Below are 23,777 nucleotides of genomic sequence, written 5' to 3' on the forward strand. Positions count from 1 at the left end.
CAGGTTTCCCATGTAGTAATGACTGCTTTTAATCAGTTATGAAGGAATGGCAGTTTTCTTATTCTTGTACCTAAACTTCCCCTCCTATAAATTGAAGATGATAATAAGAGTCGACGTTTATTGAAGATTGACTATGTACCAAGCACTATTCCAGGCATTTCATAAGTATCACCATTGGTATGAGGTTGGCTTGACAGCCATCCCCACCCTAAGGAAAGTGAAGCCAGGCACAGTGACTTATACCCAGAATCCCAGTACTTTGGGAAGCTGAGGTGGGAGGATCACTGGAGGCAGGAGTTCAAGACCAACCCGGGTAATATAATAACATCTCAACTCTACAAAAAAATGAAAAAGTTAGCCAGGCATGGTTGTGTGTGCCTATAGTCCCAGCTACTTGGGAGGCAAAGACAGGAGGATGGCCTGAGCCTTGGAGCTTATGGCTAGAGTGAGTTATAATCACTCCACTGTACTCCAGCCTGGGTGACACAGCAAGATCCTGAAAAAAAAAGAAAGAAAAGAAAAGAAAAGAAGGAAGGAAAGAGAAAGAAAGAAAGAAAGAAAGAAAGAAAGAAAGAAAGAAAGAAAGAAAGAAAGAAAGAGAGAGAGAGAGAGAAAGAGAGAGAGAGAGAAGGAAGGAAGGAAGGAAGGAAGAGAAGAGAAGAGAAGAGAAGAGAAGAGAAGAGAAGAGAAGAGAAGAGAAGAGAAGAGAAGAGAAGAGAAGAGAAAAGGAAGGAAGGAAGGAAGGAAGGAAGGAAGGAAGGAAGGAAGGAAGGAAGGAAGGAAGGAAGGAAGGAAAGGAAAGGAAAGGAAAGAAAAGAAAAAGGAGAGAAGAAGGAAGGAAGGAAAGAAGGAAGGAAGGAAGGAAAAGAAAAGAGAGAAAGAAAAGTGAAGCCCACATGAAGTGAGGAAGTTTAACAATCTTGGCCATAGCAGTTTGTGATCTCTCTTCCTCTTGGATTGTGAAGTCTAAGGATAATGAAATCTGGTGCTATTGTGACAACAACCTTCCTGATACTGAAGAAGGTGGAGAAAAGCAAAGATATGAGAATGAGGATGGGAAAAGAGAGAAAAAGAAAGGCCTGATGATCTCTTTGAATCCCTGAATCCAACTATCTCTGAGACTGGGATATCCCTAGAACTCTCAGTTATAATGGCCAATTTATTTCCTTTTCTATGGCCAGTTTGAATTGGGTTTCTGTCCCTTACAACTAAATGACTCCTCATTGAGACCTGTTCTTAAAAATTCTTAAATATTACTGAGACAGAAGGTCAAGAGTCATGAAAAGCTCTAAACTTCTATTTGTCCATTATAAGCACCTTACATTTAGGGGGATTTAAAATAAGCATGAAAATCAAATGTAATTTTTCAAATTTTGAAGCCATACCCACTCATTAGGCAAACCAAATACAGCCACAGTCAGCTTAAATGACTAGATCACGTGCTGCACTCCACTTCCCAGTCCTTCTTTAATGACTCCATAATGGCAGCTGGAGATTCTCTACTCAAACAAATAGTTACACATCAAGGGCAATACCAAGTCTGCCAAGTATAATGCACGTGCATGTACTTCTGTGAAGAAGATATGTGAAAACACAACAGAGCATGTGAATATTCTAAGATGCTAACACATGAGAGAGAAATCTTTAATACAGAATAAATGACTAAAGGAAAGCCTTGTCTTCTGGTATGCTAAAAAATACAGAGTGAACATATTTCCCCTAAATTAAGGAGTTAATTTGAACTTTAGGCTCTTATTACTTCTTAGAAGCACATGGGGTAGTGATTTACGCATTAATTCACTATTTTTTAGGAAACCCAATAAGAAAATGGCTTCATCTCTTTTCCCTTCCCTTAAAAAAACACAACCAACCAAACTGAATTACTACTCTATGTTAATCTCAGTGTAATCACAGTGACTATTCTGTTCCTGTTAGCTTTGGCATTGGGGTTTGTTACTACACTAAAAATTTGTACTGGAATGATATCAGAAAGGCTGGTCTCTACAGCTCTCAGATTATTGAAGTGCCAGATGAAAACATAGTCTTTAACTCAGCTAACTCTCAATTAGTCCTGCTAATAAGTAAGTAATTCAAAATTCTAGTTTTCTAGTTAATCATTTAGCAAACATCCACTGAGTGTTCATTTTGAGAATGTAAAAATAAGTAAAATATAGAAACTGACCCCTCAAGAAGCTCACATTCTAGCTGTTATGAAGGAAAGGTTTCCAAATAGAGCATAATAGAATTAATAAATGCTAAAACACAGCTGTGACAACAGACTCCAAAAACAAACCATATACATACGGTCAGTTGATTTTTCAACGAAGGTGCCAATAAGAATGGGGAGAGGCCAGTCAGCGGTAAGGAGAGAAAGTAAGGAGTGTTGGAGCAGTCTACCTGAGAAGTGAAGATCCTGAAGTAACATAATTCACATATTATGTTGCTATTATTGGCTACAGGATACAACTAGACTTCTGAAAGCCTCTTCTCATAAAATTTAGAATGGAGCTAAGACAGGTCAGAAGCCTGGGCCGCTGAGGGAGACTTACTCACATGATCAATATTTGGCTGGGGGATGGGAGGTGGCAGGTGGGCATAAACCATCCTTTCCCCCTGTGAGAATACCAAGGGGAGCTTCTGGTACTGTGCCTCCACAGGGAGGCATCCTCTATCCCTGGATGTCTTCATGGGAAACTCTGGGGTACTGGGAAACCCAGATCTGCATCTGAGATCATGCTGTACTGTCTCCAGCTTAGAGTAACTAAATATTACCTCCTGCAGTTGTGTCTGTTAGCTTCTTTCTTGCAATCATAGTCTCACCCCTTTGAGAACCACACACTTACTTAATTATTCTCAAGCTGAGATGATCTTCATAAGCTAGCTCTCTGTCCCAAACTACTGCATTGCTGCCCAATGTTCTTCTTTATGACCACATGCAGAAGGCAATTCTGAAGAGCTGCTTTGACCTGAGATCTTGCTCTGGTCTAGGGGCATAAAAGGAGGCCCTGTGTTAATATATTTGATGCAGAGCTAATATAAGTTTCCCATATAGTTAACCTCAATACCTGTCATCTGGGTTGTTGCATCTCTTTCTGACCCTGCTATTCCATCCTTTAAACATTTTGACCTTTTTTCTTGATGACTAGGTCCCTCTCCCAATCAGTGCAAAGCCTTTTGTATCTTTTGTAGCCTCCCTGAGTGTATCATCTAAGAATATCTCATACATTGTTTAGTCCACTGCTCTATGCACAGCTTCATCTGTTGGATGTCACTCTGGTGAGGGTGATCCTGCCTTCCAGACTATGACTTCCATAGCTCAGAACCACTGGCCAATGCTTCAGACACCATACTGAGAGGAGGTTCTCCTCACTGGGTCTCTATCCTTTGTTTGTGGCTTTTCACTTGGGATCTTGATCCTGCTACCAGCCCCTCTGGATGCCTCCTCTGCCCCCTAGGCTTGGTAAAGCACAGTGCCTTCTTGCACCACTTAGGAGATACTATCTCAGACCTCACATGTCTGTTCAGAAGGAAAGGAATGAAAGAATGAAGCAACAGGAGGTATGAGGCTTATTTAAAAAGAGAAGCATCTTTGTTATAACAGCAAGAGTGCCCAGCTGCCTCAGATTCCCGGTTCAGAGCCTTAGGGGAAGATTTAGAAGGAAGACCCATGCCAACCCTATAGAAGCCTGCTAGTTAGCCACACTCTGGTCACAGTGCAGAGTCTGCAGTCAGCCCTGCACTCAGTGGAAAAGCCTCTAAGACAGTGAGACCCACACCGCTACAGAGGGGACTTGTGCTAACTATCAACACAATCAGCTTTGGCAATCATCAGCCATTTAAGAAAAAGCAATATCAAAGGCCAAGAGGAACGTATAACACAGGTCATACCTGAGGATAGATAATTCACAGGAATAATTTTTAAAATTCTAATTAATAATGCACAAATAAATTTAAATGAGATACTGTATCTGTAAAACACAAAAGACTATTATGAAAAAGGACAATCAGAAAAATGCAGATTTACTGGAAATTAAAAATAATTGTCAAAATAAAAAAATTTATGAATGGACTAAATATTATTAATTGGGCTTATGGTCAAAATTAGTAATACAGGAGAAAAGATGGGAGAAATCTCCTATAACTTCAATCAAAAAGACAAACAGCTTAGAAGAGGCACAGAAGATAGATCTGGGAGGTCTCTACATAGTTCTACTAAAATTCCAAATGCAGAACTGAATTGGATAAAGAAGTTTTTTAAAGAATGAAGAAAAAAGTATAATTAATTAAAGTATAATTAAATTGTTTCATTTATAGAGCCATAATTGCTTCTATTTAAATAACCCAATATATAATCCAGAAAGAGAAATAATAATTATGTAACTAACATTTATTAAGCACTTCCAACATGAGATGCTGATCTAAATGTTAACTCATACAATGCTCATAAAAACTCCATTTATTCCATTATTTATGTGAGCCATCTGAGGCATAGAGACGTTCAGTAGCTTGTCCAAGGTATAAGCAGGTATATTATATGGTAGCGCTGGGAACAGAAACCAGGCAGTATGACTCCAGAGCCCATGGTCAAATTTAGATACATCCAGAATTCCAAAAATAAAGAGAAAATTATAAAAAAATTTCAAAACAAGAAGAAAAGAAAGAACTTAAAACAAGACAAAAATCAGACTGCCATACTTATTAGCAAACTTGGATGACAGGAGATATTAAGGTGATGACAGGAGATATTAAGGTAATGACTTCATTTAAAGTCCTGAAGAAAAATGATTTTGCAACTAGAATTCTATACACCCAAACTCCTGAATTATGATGGAAAAATACTTTTCACAAAGACGCAAATTTAACTACATTTGTTCTTCATGTGAAAAAGTTACACAATGAGGCAATACAAAAAAACAAAAAAGGAAACAAGAAAGATAATGACTAACAGGAAAGAAGCAGTGGTAGCTGACCATGCAAAGTGCAAAAAAAAAAAAAATCAGCGGAGAATCCCCTGGACCTTGATTCTTGTGACAGCTTCCTTCAAGTGGCAAACACTTAGACACAGAGCACTGCATTTCCTTCTCCATGGGTCCAATCGCACCATTTGGTGTATAATCAATAATCAGTACACTCACAGCATCATCATTACAATGCTGTAAGATTGGGTTGAAGTTTTAAAAAATTCAACATATAGGCCAGACACAGTGGCTCACGCCTGTAATCCCAGCACTTTGGGAGGCTGAGGTGGGAGTGTCACTTGAGGTCAGAAGTTTGAGATCAGCCTGGGCAATGTAGTAAGACCCTGTCTCAACAAAAATATTGCAAATTAGTTGGGCGTGGGGGCCTGAAACAGGAGGATCACTTGAGCCCAAGAGTTCAAGATTGTAGCGAGCTGTGATCATGCCACTGCACTCCAGCCTGGGTGACAGAGTAAGACTCTGTCTCAAAAAAAAAAAAATCTGAGCCAGGTGTAGTGGCTCACACTTGTAATCCCAACACTTTGGGGGGTTAAGGCTGGAGGATTGCTTGAGCCTAAAAGTCTGAGGCCAGCTTGGACAACATGGCAAGACCCTGCCTCTATAAAAAACTTAAAAATTAGCCTGGCATGGTGGTGGGTGTCTATGGTCCTAGCTACTGAGGAGGCTGAGGTGGGGAGGATCACTTGAGTCCAAGAGGTCAAGGCTGCACAGTGACCCATGTTTGTACCACTGCACTCCAGCCTGGAAAACAGAGCAAGACCCTGTCTCTGAAAGAAAAAAAAATATATATATATAGAACAAACATACATGACAAACATTACCCAACAGAATATAGAGTAACAACTCCAACAATTGAAAAATAACATAAAAATGGAAGAGGAGATGAGAGGTGCGCTGATTTCTTCCTTAGTTATAGTGTGGAATCAACAGATTCTATCTAAAAAGTTGACAAATCAAGAGACAGAAGTATTAAAGAAATGTAAATATTTAAAGTTATAATGGAAACCACTAGAATAACAACTAAAAAAGAAATAGCTAAAAGTGAACTCAGAATTGAGGAAGAATTTATATCTTTCATTTAAAATCCTCCTCAGTGAACTAATTTATTTTATTATATGCAGTACTAAAATTTTTAATATGCAGTTTAAAAATAAAATATTAATTAAAAGACACTTTCAAAAATAGAGGATTAGTTAAATAAGTTGTAGCACTTCCATTTAAAAGAGTGACATATGGCTGCTGGAACGAATGAGCTAGATTCACAAGTATTGGCATGCAGAGCTGATCAAGCTGTTATGTTTAGAGGGAAAAGGTATAAAGCAATGAAGACTGGATGATCCCACTTATGTCAAAGTATATTTATGTTTACACACAGAAAGAGGTTTAGAAGGTACACAAATTGTTGAGACTGGAAGGCAAGCAAGAGGAAAAGGAAGCTGTTGTTTTTTACTTTCCACTTCCATATTGCTTATATTTTTATAATAAGCAGCATCATTTATATAATTAAAACAATTAAGAAGAGTGACATAGTTTAAAAAAACAAAACACACTTCACTACTACTGACCGTGGACTTGGTCCAGGTGTTACATCTAATTCCTGCAGAGTGTGGTAATTCCATCAGTATTAAAAAAAATAAATAAATAAAGGACCTCTTTCTCAAATTATTCAAACACAAGTACAAGCCTCAGAGTAACAAATCCTGAAAGTACATTACTGTGACTAATATTCCTCCAATCAAGGGTTTCATTATGACATACCCTTAATCATTACTAGAAATTAATGAGATAGGTCATGAGGGCCATATAAAGAAAGGACTACCAACTTTAAAGAGAAATGTTTCAGCCCACACAGCAGCAATAATCTCCACAATGGTAACAAACATGGTATTTTGGGTCTTCCTCCCTCCATAATTAACCATGATAAAAATCCCTACTCCTTCAAAGCATCATGCAACTACACAGTATCAAGAACAGATGTTCTAAAGCTGGAGGAATCACATTAGCATACTTCAAACTGTACCACAAGGCCACAGAAACCAAAACAGCATGGTACTGGTACAAAAACAGACACACAGGCCAATGAAACAGAAGAGAGAGCCCAGGAACAAAGATGCACACCTACAACCATCTGATCTTGGAGAAAGTTGACAAAAACAAGCAATGGGGAAAGGACTCCTTATTAAATAAATGGTGCTGGGATAACTGGCTAACCACATGTAGAAGACTGAAACTGGACCCCTTTCTGACCCCATATACAAAAATCAACCCAAGATGGATTAAAGACTTAAATGTAAAACCAAAAACTATAAAATCCCTGGAAGATAACCTAGAAAATACTACTCTCAATGTAGGAACTGGCAAAGATTCCATGACAAAGATGCCAAAAGCAATTTCAACAACAACAAAAATTGACAAACGGAACCAAATTAAACAAAAGAGCTTTTGCACAACAGAACAAACTATCAACAGAGTAAAGAGACAATCTACAGAATGAGAGAAAATATTTGCAAATGCACCCGACAAAGGTCTGATATCCATAATTTATAAGGAACTTAAACAAAAAACAAAAAACAACCCCATTAAAAAGTGGGCAAAGGACATGAACAGTCACTTTTCAAAAGAAGACATATGCACAGCCAACAAGCATATGAAAAAAACGCTTAACATCACTAATCATTAGAGAAATACAAATCAAAACTACAATGAGATACCATCTCACAACAGTCAGAATGGATATTAAAAAGTCACAAAACAACATGCTAAAGAGGTTGTGGAAAAAAGGGAACGCTTATATACTGTTGGTGAGAATGTAAATTAGTTCAGCCATTGTGGAAAGCAGTTTGGCAATTTCTCAAAGAACTTAAAACAGAACTACCATCAGACTCGGCAATCTCATTACTGTGTATATACCCAAAAGATTATCAATCGGTCTACCATAAAGACACATGTGTGTGTATGTTCATTGCAGCACTATTCACAATAGCAAAGGCATGGACTCAACCTAAATTCCCATCAACAGTAGACTAAATAAAGAAAATGGGGTAGGCATGGCCAGGTACAGTGGCTCACGCCTGTAATTCCAGCACTTTGGGAGGCTGAGGCAGGCGGATCACGAGGTCAGGAGATCGAGACCATCCTGGCTAACACGGTGAAACCCTGTCTCTACTAAAAATACAAAAAATTAGCTGGGCATGGTGGCAGGCGCCTGTAGTGCCAGCTACTTGGGAGGCTGAGGCAGGAGAATGGCGTGAACCTGGGAGGTGGAGCTTGCAGTGAGCTGAGATTGCGCCACTGCACTCCAGTCCGGGCGACTGAGCGAGATTCCGTCTCAAAAAAACGGGGTACATATACACCATGGAATACTACAGAACCATAAAAAAGAACAAGATTATGTTCTTTGCTGCAACAAAGATGGAGCCAGAGGCCATTAACTTAAGCAAACTAATGCAGGGACACAAAACCAAATAGTGCATACTCTCACTTGTAATTGGGAGCTAAACGTTGGGTACACATGGACACAAAGAAGGGAACAACAAACATTGGGGCCTACTTGAGGGTGGAGGGTGGAAGGAGCATAAGAATTGAAAAATTACTTAATGAGTACTATGCTGATTACCTGAGTTTCAAAATAATCTGTACACCAAAACCTGAGACACAATTTATCTATCTAACAAACTTGTGCGTGTACCCCTGAGGCTAAGTTAAAAGACAAAAAAAAAGAAAACATATTCTAAGAAGAAAAAAGTCATTTAAAAATTGTGAAATCTGACTTCATAACCACAGTTAAGAAAGTCAAATTGCAGTATAAACAGACTCCAGGGACAGAAAACTGCAATAATCTCAAATTTCCAATTCAATGCAATGTCCTCCCAGAAATCCAAGGAGGAAGAAAAATTTCCCTGTTGGGCAAACATCTTCAGAGGCACAACTGCTTGGACAGGGACAGACTTTCATGACTTAAATTAACAGGTGTAAGAGATAACCAAGTAATTAAATTCATTATCAAGATTATTTCAGTAATAAACATAAAACAATCTAACATTGATCTCCAAAGACTGAACTGAGTTTATCTAACACCAAGTAAAAGGAGTTTGATATGAAAGAAGACAGAGCTTGATATGAAAGAAGACAATGACAAATTTGGTTTGCACAATTTTTTTTTCAAAAATGTTTTGGTTTGGACATAAATAAGATGGTCCCTTTGAATGTATGTAGTTTCCATTAATTTGTTTCACATTTGGATTACAAAATGTTTTAGCCCCTTTGTGTTGCTGTAACAGAATATTAGGATTGGGTCACCTACAATGAGCAGAAATTTTACTTCTTATAGTTCTGGAGACGGGGAAGTCTAAGATGGAAGGGCCTGGATCTGGAAAAGACCTCTTGCTACATGATCCCATGGCAGAGGCACAAGAGGGAGAGTGAGAGCAAGAGAGCTAGAGGGAAGGAAGCCAAACTCATTCTTTTATCAGGAACCTAACCCCTGAAATACTGGCATCAATCCATTAATGACCTAATCACCTCTTAAAGGTGCCATTTCTCAATACTTTTGCATTGGGGATTAAGTTTCCAACACATCAACTTTGGGAGATGCACATGAACCATAGCATATAAAAGAAAAGGATGTGATCTTATGATAAAATGTTGAATATAAGAATTTAAGGGTGGGTGCGGTGTATCACGCCTGTAATCCCAACACTATGGGAGGCGAAGGAAGGTGAATAGCTTAAGCCCAGGAGTTCAAGACCAGCCGGGGTAATGTGGTGAAACCTTGTCTCTAAAAAAAATACAAAAATTGACAGACATGATGGCGCACACCTGTAGTTGGGAGGCTAAGGCAGGAGAATCAGGTGAGCCCAGGAGGTGGAGGTCGCAGTCCCGAGATCATGCCATTGTACTCCAGTCTGGGTGACAAAGTGAGACTCTCTCTCATTTAAAAAAAAAAAAAAGAATTTAGATCAGATGGGGACAGAAAGGCTGAATGACGATAGAGAACACTATTTTATACTCCACTGGTAGAAAAGTAGGGTATAAATGATTACTGAAGAATATAATCTTATTTTATTTCAAGCAGCTTCTGAATCATAGCCATTAAAATAGTTTCCATAAACATGATTTTCTTCATTGTCACTAACATCACCACTGCCTTGAACATGCAATACAAAATTGCAGCCTAAAATAATTTCAGAAGACAAGATGTTTTTAATAGATTGTCCTCATTTTGGAGTTCCTCCTTCTTCTGCGGATCTTATAATCATGATTTATTTACCTTTAGGTGTGGTGAAACATTTTCTTTTCAAGTTTGGCACGTCTCACGTAGAGATCTCTTCCAAATCTGCCATTCCTTAGGACTTGCCGTTGAAGCCTTCAGTGTAACTGCCTGCAACCGTGTAAGTCTGTGTAGTCCAGACTGTCACTAACTAGCCAGACAAACTGGGGCAAGGTTACCTGACTTCATCATACCTGCATTTCCTCAATACATAATAGAACAAGATCAAACTTTTCCTTAAGGGGGTCCTTTCTAGCTTATTTTTCCTCAAGTCTTTTTTTTTTTTTTCTTTTTCAGACAGAGTCTTATTCTGTCACCAGGCTGGAGTGCAGTGGCGCGATCTCGGCTCACCACAACCTCCGCATCCTGGGTTCAAGCAATTCTCCTGCCTCAGCCTCCTGAGTAGCTGGGATTACAGGCGCCCGCCACCATGCCCAGCTAATTTTTGTATTTTTAGTAGAGACAAAGTTTCACCATCTTGGCCAGGCTGGTCTTGAACTCCTGACCTCAGGTGATACACCCGCCTCGGCCTCCCAAAGTGCTAGGCGTGATTACAGGCGTGAGCCACCACACCCAGCCTTTACCTCAACTTTTAACAGTTTATCATTTTATCACTTTACACTGCTGTGGAAGGGAACAGATTTTCATAGAAACTAAAACAGAATTAAAAAAACACAACACTGTCTTAATATATACATGTAATTTTAAAATCATTTTCCTCTTTTTCCTCAGGGATGCAGTAACTTCAACAAACAAAGTAATATCAAGTTCTGAATCAGGGGAATTGGCAGAAGTTCAGATGATGAGCTAAATGCCTCAACACTGACAGAAACTTAGACAAATTGTACATTCATCCTGTCACATGATCTGACTAATTTCCAAGATTTCTGGGTTGGGGAAGTAAAGAGCATTTTCTACAGTACTACCCTGCTGAGGCAGAAGTAACAACTCTCTAATTCTGTTCTACAGTTAGTGGGCTACGCAACTCTCTTGATAATGCAGCATTTGAATGGCAAAATGAACGGACCCCAAATATAGTAAGGCCAATGCAAAGGAAAAATGCCAGAGCACAGTGATTTGACTCTTCTTCTTCTTTTTTTTTTTTTTTTTTTTTTTTTTGAGACAGAGTCTTGGTCTGTCGCCCAGGCTGGAGTGCAGTGGCACAGTCTCGACTCACTGCAACCTCTGCCTCCTGGGTTCAAGCAATTCTCCGCCTCAGCCTCTCGAGTAGCAGGGATTACAGGCGCCCGCCACCATGCCTAGCTAATTGTTTTGTATTTTTACTAGAGATGGGGTTTCACCATGTTGGCCAGGTTGGTTTCGAACTCCTGACCTCAAGTGATCCACCTGCCTTGGCCTCCCAAAGTGCTAGGATTACAGGTGTGAGCCACTGCTCCCAGCCTTCTTTTAAATCCATGTTTCCCACTCAAAACACATTCTTGTTATTTGATATCTAAAAACATAATCTTCACAAATACAGGTTTAGAATTGAAAAGATATATACAGGCTGGGCGTGGTGGCTCACACCTGTAATCCCAGCACTTTGGGAGGCTGAGGCGGGTGGATCACTTGAGGTCAGGAGTTCAAGACCAGCCTGGCCAACATGGTGAAACCCGTCTCTACTAAAAATACCAAAATTAGCCAGGTGTGGTGGCATGTGCCTGTAATCCCAGCTACCTGGGAGGCTGAGGTAGGAGAATCGCTTGAACCCAGGAGGGCAGAGGTTGCAGTGAGCTGAGATCACGCCACTGCACTCTAGCCTGGGTGACAGAGCGAGACTCTGTCTCGAAAGAAAGAAAGAAAAGCTATATACTTATAAACACATAAAAGATCCACTTTTTTAGTTTAATTAGATGCTATAAAAGAAAAATGAATGCTGACCAACTTATTTTATGTGCCAAAGTTATTGAAAGAGATGGCTAAAGGGCAAATTATTTCTAGGTCAATATGCCCTTCACCAATAAGTGAATGTAGTCTAGCACTATTTCTATTAAGAAGGCCAAAACTAGCCTGACCAACATGGCGAAACCCCAACCCTACTACAAATACAAAAAATTAAGCAGGCAGTGCATGCCTGTAGTCCCAGCTACTCGGGAGGCTGAGACGGGAAAATCACTTGAACTCAAGAGGCAGAGGTTTCAGTGAGTCGAGATCACGCCACTGCACTCCAGTGTGGGTGGGAGAGTGAGACCTCCCATCTCAAATACAAACAAAAAAAGAAGGCTGAAGTTTTAACAACAACAGACAGTTAAACTTTTTCCATAATGTAAAAAAATGTATTATGTGTATTTCCTTAAATAAACTATGTTTTAGTCATTTCAACATTTTACAATTTTAGTGTAAACTGAATTTTTAATAAACTTTAAAACAATGGTGTAATCCACCATAATTGAAGATGCTAATCAACTACATCTTCACCTTCCCTCTTTGCTCTACATAGTGAGGTCTAGCTGCGGGAGTGGGGACAACAGATTGCCTTGAACTATCAGCTTTTTCAGCGTCACCTCAGCTAGAGAGCACCTAGCCTGAGGTCATGCCCCTTCCTGAGGCTGCCCATATCCAGTGATAGGGAAGAGAAGGCAGAGGACAGGTCCAGCCATTTCAGCCCAAGGAGACAGCAAAGTGGGAAATACTGTACGCTCCACTGAGCCAACACCTTGGATTGACATTTTCTTCTGCTTCTTTCTATTTCTTGTCAACAGGTGTTGCACCCTAGTGACATGAATTTTGTGTTTAGATTTGGGTCCCATCCCCAAAATATCTCATTATGTATATGTAAATATTTCAAAGTCTGAAAACAATCCAAAATCCAAAACATTTCTGGTCCCAAGCATTTCACATAAGGGATACTGAACCTGTATCAACGGTTTTATCACCAATAATATTAATCATAATCACGAGGTTACCGTAGTGTTTGCCAGTTTTTTCCACTGTAAAACAACACTGCTTTGAACTGTACAGGTTCGCTTATATATGGGTTTTCATCCGCCTCTGCCGTCCATGAGACAGCAAGACCAATTCTTCCTTTTGCTCCTCCTCCTCAGCCTACTCAATGTTAAGACAATAAGGAGGAAGACCTTTATGGTGATCTACTTCCAGTTAATGAATAGTAAATATATTTTCTCTTTTTTTTCTTAATAGCGTTTTTTTCTCTCTGCCTTACTTTTTTTTTTTAAACGAGACGGAGTCTCATTCTGTCACCCAGACTGGAGTACAGTGGCACAATCTTGGCTCACTACAACCTCCGCCTCCTGGGTTCAAATGATTCTCCTGCCTCAGCCTGCTTACTTAGGATATAGGCTAAACTGCTATAACAAAAAGATCAAAAAGTAGACTTGAGCAAGACAGAATTCTGTTTCTCTTTCATTTGTAAATTCAACAGTGCTATAGTTTGAATGTGTCCTTTAAAAGTTCATGTGTTGGCAACTTGGTGACCAATGCAACAGTGGTGGGAGGTGGGGGCTCTACCCTCATGAATGGATTAATGCTGTTACCATGGGAGTGGGTTAATTACCATGGAAGTGGCTTTGTTATAAAAGGGAGCTCTCTCTTGCATATACTTCCTTTTGCCTTCTACCTTTCTGCCAGCGGATGACCCTCACCACCTCCTGGCACCATGGTCTTGGGCTTCCCAATCTCCAGAACTGTAAGAAATAAACTTCTTTTCTTTATAAATTACCCAGTCTGTGGTACCCTGTTATCACAGCAGAAAATAGACTAAAACAATGAATGGCTCAGAACTGCTAAAAGGGCTCAGCCACCTTCAAAACATCTGTGGTCTAAGTTGGCGGCCCAGTTCTCCTGATTTCCCAGCCAACGGGAAGGGACAAAGTACCAGGAGAGCACACATTCCCTTTTAAGGGTATGACCCAGAGGTGGTACATATTACTTCATCCACATCCTACTGTTCACATCTTAGTTACCTGGCCTCTCCAACATGCAAAAGAGGACCGGAAGTCATATGCCTGGATAAAATTCAGGAGGTTCTATCACTAAAATAAAGAAGGGGGCCAGGCACGGTGGCTCACGCCTATAATCCAGCACTTTGAGAGGCAGGTGGATCACCTGAGGTCAGGAGTTCAAGACCAGCCTGGCCAACATGGTGAAACCCCGTCTCTACTAAAAATTCAAAATTAGCTGGGCACAGTGGCGCATGCTTGTAATCCCAGCTACTCAGGAGGCTGAAGCATAAGAATCGCTTGAACCTGGGAGGCAGAAGTTGCAGTGAGCCAAGATTGCACCACTGCACTCCAGCCTGGGTGACAAGAGTGAAACTCCATCTCAAAAACAAAAAGACCGGGGAGCAGGGAGAATGGATATTGAGGTTCTAAAATTAGCATTCTCTGACAGAGAAACCCCACTTCTGTTTTTATCACAGTATTCTGTCTGTGGATTTATTTTTAATACAGCAACAAATAATATGCTTAATACTTATTCAAATGAGCTAAAATTTTGTCACAATAAGAAATTTAGAATAAGACAGGCCGGGCACGGTGGCTCATGCCTGTAATCCCAACATTTTGGGAGGCCGAGGTGGGCAGATAACTTGAGATCAGGAGTCCAAGACCAGCCTGGCCAACATGGTGAAACCCCATCTCTACTAAAAATACAAAAATTAGCTGGGTGTGGTGATGGGCGCCTGTAATCCCAGCTACTCGGGAGGCTGAGGCAGGAGAATCGCTTGAACCCAGGAAGCAGAGGTTGCAGTGAGCCGAGATCATGTCACAGCACTCCAGTCTGGGTGACAAAGCAAGACTCTGTCTCCAAAAAAAAAAAAAAAAAAAAGTAAATAAGTAATGAAAATGTAAGATTACACCCCATAAAATAAAACAGGAATCCATGAGTTCACAATCAAGTAAATAAATACATGGAAAAACAAATGAGAAGAGAAAGCTCTTCCTTACAGTAGAATACCAATTTTAAAAATTATTAAAGAATCATGGAATTAGAAAATTACCAGTTGGCAATACATAATGCTAACTTATGCAGAGAAGATACATCAATAAATAATAAAACCAGGCCAGGCACAGTGGTTCCCACCTATAATGCCAGCACTTTGGGAGGCCAAGGCAGGAGGATTGCTGGAGGTCAGGAGTTTGAGACCAGCCTGGACAACATAGTGAGATCCCGTATGACAAATTAAAAAACTATCCAGGCACAGTTGCATGCACCTGTAGCCCTAACTAGTGGTAAGGCTGAGGGCTGAGACAGGAAGAATATTTGAGCACAGGAGGTGAAGGCTGCAGAGAGCGATGATCGCACCACTATACTCCAACCTGGGCAACAGAGCAAGACCCTGTCTCTAAGAAGAAATAAATGAATAAATACACACATTTTTTTTTAAATGCTAAAACCTCCTCATTAGTATAGTGGCAAGTAAAAATAAATAAATAAAAATATAAAAACAAAAGAATAAATGCTAAAACCTATGGGTGAAAGTTAGATGACAAATCAGATGGTCTCAGAGTAACTCCCTATGTTAATCTGTTTTGTGTTGCTGTAAAGGAATACCGGAGGCTTGGTAATTTATAAAGAAAAGATGTTTATTTGGCTCATGGTTCTATAGGCTATACAAGCATGGTACCTCGGCTTCTGATGAAGCCTCAGGAAACTTTTAGTCATGACAGAAGGGGAGGGAAGCAAGTGGATCACATGGCGAGAAAGGAAACAAAAGAGAAGCCAGGCTCTCTCAAACAAGCTCTCACATGAACTAACAGAGGGAGAAGTCACTTACTACCGTGGAGAAGGCATTAGGACATTCATGAGGGGTCTGTTCCCATGACCCCAACACCTCCCACCAGGCCCCATCTCCAACAATGGGAATCACATTTCAACAAGAGATATGGAGGGGACAAATACCCAAACGATACCACTCCCTGAAAATGTTTATTAATTACAATAGGAAAAGACTAACTTTACTAACACTAACTTCACAAACACAAGCTTACTGAATGATCAAATAACATCCCCAGTGACAGCATAAGTGAACATCATGTGCCACCTGAGGGGGAAAGAGTACTACATTATTTCTATAATATGACAGCCAAAATTCTATGACCTGAATCAAATAATGAAACATCAGACAAACTCTAACTGAAGGGCAGTCTTCAAAATAACCCATAATCTTCAAAAGCATCAAACCCATCAAGGTCAAAAAAGGACTAGGAATTGTTCTGGAATAAAGGAGCCTGAAAGGATATGACAGTGAAATGCCAGGCTTGGATCCCTGTGCTACAAAGGACGTTATGAGGACAAGTTGTTAAAGCCTAAACAGGATCTCATGGTGAAGGGTATATGGGAATTCTTCATACTGTTCTTATGACTTTTATGTAGGTTTGAAATTTTTATAAAATAAAAATAAATTTTTGGCTGGGCACAGTGGCTCATGCCAGTAATCCTAGCACTTTGGGAGGCAGAGGCAGGCAGAGCACTGGAGGCCAGGAGTTTGAGACCAGCCTGAGCAACATGGTGAACCTCCATCTCTACTAAAAATACAAAAATTAGACGGGCATGGTGGTGCACGCCTGTAATCCCAGCTACTCAGAAGGCTGAGGCATAAGAATTGCTTGAACCCCAGAGGCAGAGGTTGCAGTGAACTGAGACTGTGCCACTGCACTCCAGCCTGGGCAACACAGCAAGACTCTGTGTCAAAAAAAAAATTTTTTTTTAAATCACTTTCATTAATTACTATAGTCTGAATGTGTCCTCCAAAATATATATGTTGAAACTTAATGGCCAATGTGAAAGTATTAGGAGGTAGGATGTTTAGGAAATTATTAAATCTTGAGGGCAGAGCCCTCATAAGCCAGACTAGGGCCCTTATAAAATGGTGTAAAAGGATGGGTTCACTCTCTTTCACCCTTCTGTCATATGAGAACACCCAGACAGTGCCATCCACGAGCAACGAGGCTTTATCAGACACCGAATATGCCAGCACCTTGATCTTAGACTTTCCGGCCTTTAGAACTGTGAGAACATGAATTTCAATTCTTTATAAATTAAATTACCTAGTCTCAGGTATATTGTTGTAGCAGCACAAACAGACTAAGACACTGACGTTATGAAATCCTGTATCTATTGCAAGATTTTCCATTTTTCTTGGTAATAAATTTGCATCATGGATAGTTTATGAGAAAATATGTGAAAGAGACTAAATGCTATTGACTCATTGGATAGGAATAAACATTAGCATTAAATGAAGAACGTTACTTGAATATGGATTAATCTTACATGTGGTTAGTTCATTAATGAATATTTTTTGCATCAGGATGAATTTTATTTCTTTATACAAGCCATACCTATGGGGCTGCATATCTTTATTTATTTATTCTTATATTGTCTCTTTTAATGCTTACCATAAACCTGTAAGTGTTATTATTATTTTTTTCTTTTTTAATTTTTTGAGACAGAGTCTTGCTCTTATTGCCCAGGCTGGTGTACAATGGGACGATTTCGGCTCACTGCAACTTCTGCCTACTGGGTTCAAGCAATTCTCCTGCCTCAGCCTCCCAAGTGGCTGGGATTACAGGCACCTGCCACCATGCCTGGCTAATTTTTGTATTTTTAGTAGAGATGAAGTTTTGCCATGTTGGCCATGCTGGTCTCGAACTCCTGACCTCATGACCCACCTGCCTCAGCCTCCCAAAGTGCTGGGATTACAGGCGTGAGCCACCGTGCCCAGCCTAAGTGCTGTTATTATTATTAACCTCTTTTACAGATGATGAAAATGAGGTTTGGAGAGGTTAAGTACCGAGTTCACAGAGCTGCTAAGTCACAGAGCTGGGCTTTGGAACCAAGAAGTTAAATTATAGAACTTATTCTCTAAACAGTAACAAATTATATGAGTAAAATGTAAGCCGTCTCATTCTTTCATTCATAGCAAACATGTATGCTTATTGATAGCAATAGAGAGTTGGAAGAAGCATACAAATTGCCACATTAATTCCTACCTGTGTCTGCCTCATTGCCCGTTCCACTCGGCGTGTACTTCCTCTCTCAAGTTTTGTCCGGAGGATCAAGGCTGATGTCTGAATGGCCCAGAACTTTGGTTGTGAAAGCAAACACTGATAGAAGCAGGAGGGAAAAAACATAGAAAAGAGATAAGCTAGGTGATCTCATTCTGAATAGGACAAAATTAAGTCTTCCAAAAATATCAGGGTACAGTTAAACACAGATTTGAAAATCTTCCCAGTGAACAAAAAGTTCTCTTTTTCTCAATTTGTATTACAGAAATCATTCTAAAACATATGAGAATGCTTTCTGGCATTCGTTAAGGTAGGGAGTCTCCAATTTTAATGAAAATGCATTACTAGAAGGGGCATCTTAACAAAGACTGGCCTGTATCAAAACCGAATATGCACACAGTGAAACCTAACCCCAGAGAAAGCTGTGACCACCATTACTCAGAGAATATAGTAGAAACCATCCAATATGATCACAAATGTAGTGAGAAACAAAGCGAAAGTACTGGATAAGTGAAAACAGGGACAAAATGTACTATGGATAAACACTGACTCCTTGGTATAATGAGCACAATTTAAACTTTCTTTGATGACAACTTGGAATTTGATACTGTCTCTGGGTTATCATTCACAACAATTACTTTCAGTAAAGATTACTACAAATAGAGGAGAAAGACCTGTTTGTTTATCTGAAAGTTGACGCCATCCTTGGTCCTTCTCTTGTTTCAAAAAGTCAGGTCTGGAAAACATCTTAGAGTACAATTAACCACTGAAAATGTAGCTACTCATTAGAAGCACCTGGGACGTTTGGTATTCTAAAAGCACATCAGATCTCTGAGAGCAGGATGTGGCTGGCAGTTTTGGTGGCTGTTTTTTGTTGTTGTTGTTGTTTTGAGACAGGAGCTCACTCTGTCACCAAGGCTGGAGTGCAGTGGCATGATCACGGCAAGCTACAACTTCGGCTTCCTGAGTTCATGCAATCCTCCCACCTCAGCTACCCGAGTAGCTTGGAAGGCAGACCTGCACCACCATGCCCGGCTAATTTATTTTATTTTAGTTTTGTAGAGACAGGATCTCCCTATGTTGCCCAGGCTGGCATCAGTGTTTTTTAAAATACCACTCCCCTCCCCCACCCCAAGTAATTCTCAAGTGTAGCAAACTTTAAGAACTATTAGGCTAAGATAAAGTATTTGTCTTTTATCAAATTCATTCATAACTCCAAACTCTCATTAAAGGTTAGCAAGAAGTCCTTCAGCCTATAACTCCTTACAGTTCATTTCACTCATTTGTATTACCTGCTTGACTCCTATAGGCATTTGAATTTTTAACCTCTAATCTAGACTAACTTCTAATCTAGACCAACCCCCTTACAATTAAGAGGAAAACGAAGCACCAACAGGTTAAATTACCTGCTCAATATCACACCTCTATTAATAGCAAAAGCTGGTACTAACACTTAGTATCCTAAGCCCCAGAACACCTTTATATTATTTTATAACATTTTCTCCAAATAAACTTGTGCTCATTTAAATAGCTAAATTAAGATATGACTACTTCCTGGACATGGATGATACTACCATAGAAACATTAGAAAGTAGAGTAATGTAAAAAGAGTACTCAGTAAAGAGCCTTGGAGATGGTGAAGGAAGAGGATTAGGTAAAGAATACATGAATAAGAGAGGAGAATCAAAAGAATGGAACCTTAGTGAAATTTGTTCATTACTTCACTTGAGCACCTACTCCCTACGTGGCAGTGTGTACTAGGCCCTAAGGACAGAAGAGCAAACAAAACAGACAGGATCCCTGCCCCCATAAAACATACATTCTAATCTTATTATTCTATAATTAACTTTGCAAATTAAAATATTTTTATCCCCTTGAAATATAGTTTCCAAGGTTAATGTATAACTTCATCTCATTGGCCTCCATTAACTTAAATCTACAAAAAGAATGAATTTACTGACATAAATAGGTGCATATGGCCCTATAAAAATATGAATGATGAAAGAGAAGACATTAAAAAAACTAATTCTTTAAAATGTGCAACACTACTTGTCAGATTTTATTATAAAATGTGATCTCAAGAATTTTCAGGCAGGGCGTGATGGCTTACACCTGTAATCCCAGCACTTTGGAAGGCTGAGGAGGGTAGATCACCTGAGGTCAGGAGTTCGAGACCAGTCTGGCCAACATGATGAAACCCAGTCTCTAATAAAAATACAAAAAGTTAGCCGGATGTGGTGGCAGGTGCCTGTGATACCAGCTACTCAGGAGGCTGAGGCAGGAGAACTGCTTGAACCTAGGAGGTGGAGGCTGCGGTGAGCTGAGATTGTGCCATTGCACTCCAGCCTGGGCAACAAGAGCAAAACTCCGTCTCAAAAAAAAAAAAAAAACAAAGAATTTTCAAAGGAAAGGACTTTTCTCATTAGGTAAATCTGCAAAACTGATTCCACTACCCACAATGGGTCACATCACTGTCTTCATTTTCTTTTCATCTTATTAAAGGGATTATCATCTGTAATCCCATGACAACAAAATGGAAGAGTACTGAGGAAAGGGCTCTGTAAAACAGTGGGAAAAGTCTGCAGAGTAAAAGATCAAGAGGCATCCCAGCTCCACCGAGTGACCTGGGGAAGTTACTCAATCTCCCTGGATGTCTCATTTTCCTCCTCTCTAAAATTGGAGCAGCATTCCCATCTCTCACAGAATTGGGTGCATTAAGTAAGTATAAATAAGTAAAGCTTAATGGAGCCTATGAGAGTCCCCACTGAAGAGCACATCTGGCCCCTCCAGGAGCTCCAGTGTTAAGCTCACCCTTAACAGAAAATCTCTCTCCGGAGTGGGCATGGGCAACAGTGCTCACCTTCCAACCACACTGATCATTCTGCCAGCAACTATGGTGCAGCTCAGCCCATGAGCTTGTAAGAGTTAAAACCCACCTTTAAAAAGGTTGTCCCAAAGGCTTGCACAGCAAAGGGATGAAATATCTTCCTCAGATAAACAACAAAGTCACACTGTTTTCTACACTGGTATGAGAACAGGAGGCTTGCCTAAGATTTTTATTTGAAGGTCAACCAAAACATTCTCACTAAACACTGAAAATAAGATACAATCTGACAGACATTTGAAAAGCTTTGAAGAAGGAACTAACTGGATAATAGCATCACTAAAGAATGTAATGATGTCTACTTGGCTGGGAGATATAAAGACTTGAGAAAGTCTTTCTGAAAGAAAGCAATTGCACATAGGCTATATTCAATATATTTTATAAAACACTGCTGCCCATGAGGTGAGAATTGATCATAATATGGGACATTGGGTAAATAAGAAGAAAACTAAACAGGAAATATGTTGATTTATGAAGCTCTATTGACTTATTAGAAAATGGCATTTTAAAAAAATTTCAGCAACCAAATGCAATGGAGAGAACACCAATCTAACCTACCTAAGCAGCAGGCCAACCCCAGCTGGTGAGAGCTCAAGCCATAATCTACACAAACATCTGGATAGAGTTAACTCAGAGTCTTCACCATGTCCCCCAACAGGGGGTTACTGCTCTTATTTCCATTCCATGTAGAACTTGAGAAGTGATCACCCCAATGCCTACAAGGCTGGCTCTGTCTCATTTAGGTCTTGGTCTAAATGCCACTTTGTAAGGGAGCCTTCTCAACCACCTCATCTAATGACTCCACCTCTATTCAGTGATTCTTTATCACTGCATCTAGTTTGGTTCCTCCAGGGCAGAAGTCCCAGCTATTTGATTCCTAGTGCCTTACATACTGTCTGGTACACTGCAAGAAAGGGATAAAAAGAGGGACAAAGAAATAGACTTTTCCTTTGTCTTCTGTTACAAAGGGACAGGGGCATAAAAAGGTGGTTCTTCTGAAACAGAAATGTAAACTAACAGTGACTGGTGCTTATGAAAATCAATCTAATAGATTCTTTTTTGGAGCATTCCCTAGATAGAATTGGGAACATATGCTCCCAAGGACACAATATTGTAAATAACAACTAGCTATCATGACACAATACTTTTATTACTATGACCTAGGCAATCTGGGGTCTACATAGGCTTTTGTAAGGCAGCTCAGAAACTTAAACACTACTTAAAATGTTTTTTCTTTAAGACAACACGTACCACATGCTAAAAAAAGAAAAAAGAAAAAGAAAATTACTTTACAGCTGGGTGAGATGGCTCAACTATAATCCCAGCACTTCCGGAGGCTGAAGCGGGAGAATCACTTGAGACCAGGAGTTTGAAATCAGTCTGGGCAGCATAGCAAGCCCCTGTCTCTACAAAAAAATTTATCAAATTTGCTGAGTGTGGTAGCATGTCCAGGTAGTTCCAACCACTCAGGAGGCTGAAGTGTGAGGATCACTTGAGTCCGGTCAAGGCTACAGTGAGCTATGATCATACTACTGCACTCCAGCCTGGGCTGAACAGAGTGAGACCCTGTATCAGAAATAAAAATCGTAATATTCCATTTGCTTCATGGCAAGTAAAAATTAAGATTAATTATTACTGGCCAGCCACAGTGGCCACTTTTGGGGCTGAGGCAGGCAGATCACTTGAGGTCAGGAGTTCAAGACCAGCCTGGCCAGCATGGTGAAACTCCATCTCTATTAAAAATAACAAAAATTAGCTGGGTGTAGTAGTGCGCACCTACGATTCCAGCTACTCAGGAGGCTGAGGCATGAGAATCGTTTGAACCCAGGAGGCAGAGGTTGCAGTGTGCCAACATCATTCCACTGCTCTCCAGCCTGAGTGACGGACTGAGACTGTCTCAAAAAAAAAAAAAAAAATTAATTCTTTCCTAAACTAGCTTGAATTCCTCTACCGTCCCAGCCATTATCTATGTGCCCTTGAAAAAGCAGGTTAAGCTCTGTGGGACTAAAGACGTCTTATTCATAAAGAGAAAAATGTAGACTAAAAGTTGACCAACCACCTCCAAAATTCTGTAGTAAGGAAGAGAAATTAAGTAATGAAGGGAAAATAAATTCCTAAGTTCAGTTTCGTCGGATTTGGGTTATTTTCTATTTTAACATTAAGCTAAATGCAATTATTACAAACTTCATATTTACTGAAATATCTTATAAGCACATTTCTTTACTATTCAGTAAAAGTGTAAGAAAGAAGTACTTGAGAACAGCGAAATTGCTCAGATGCCAAAAATTAGTAAAGATAAAAGAAGAGGTTGTAATTATCAAATCGTGACTCATCAGATTTGGAATGGTGTCTTACATATTAAGAGGTTAAATAAGCACAGAGTTTCAGCCTTGATTATAAGAGGCAATGCGTGACTGAGTACATAGACCTAAATATAAGCTAATATAATTTGTTATTACCATAGAATTCTAGCTACCCACTATTTCTTTTTGTTGGTTTGTTTTTGAGACAGTGTCTCACTCTGTTGCCCAGGCTAGAGTGCAGTGGTGCAGTCTTGGCTTACTGCAACCTCCGCCTCTCAGGTTCAAGTGATTCTCCTGCCTTAGCCTCCCTACAGGCACTTGCCATGACACCTGGCTAACTTTTTTAATTTTCTGTAGAGACAGGGTTTTGCCCAGGCT

The 23,777-nt window shown here is 39.9% G+C and overlaps 1 protein-coding gene across 1 annotated transcript in view; it reads right to left on the reverse strand.

Annotated features, from left to right (window-relative positions):
- Nucleotides 1-23,777, reverse strand: part of TTC27 (tetratricopeptide repeat domain 27) — a 177,032-nt gene that overhangs the window by 94,320 nt on the left and 58,935 nt on the right. The window contains exon 10 of the mRNA XM_001106562.4: nt 18,198-18,311. Within this exon, the coding sequence (XP_001106562.2) occupies nt 18,198-18,311 (114 nt within the window). The remainder of the gene's footprint in view (nt 1-18,197; nt 18,312-23,777) is intronic.

Source organism: Macaca mulatta, chromosome 13 (genome assembly GCF_049350105.2).
Source record: "Macaca mulatta isolate MMU2019108-1 chromosome 13, T2T-MMU8v2.0, whole genome shotgun sequence".
NCBI lineage: Eukaryota > Metazoa > Chordata > Mammalia > Primates > Cercopithecidae > Macaca > Macaca mulatta.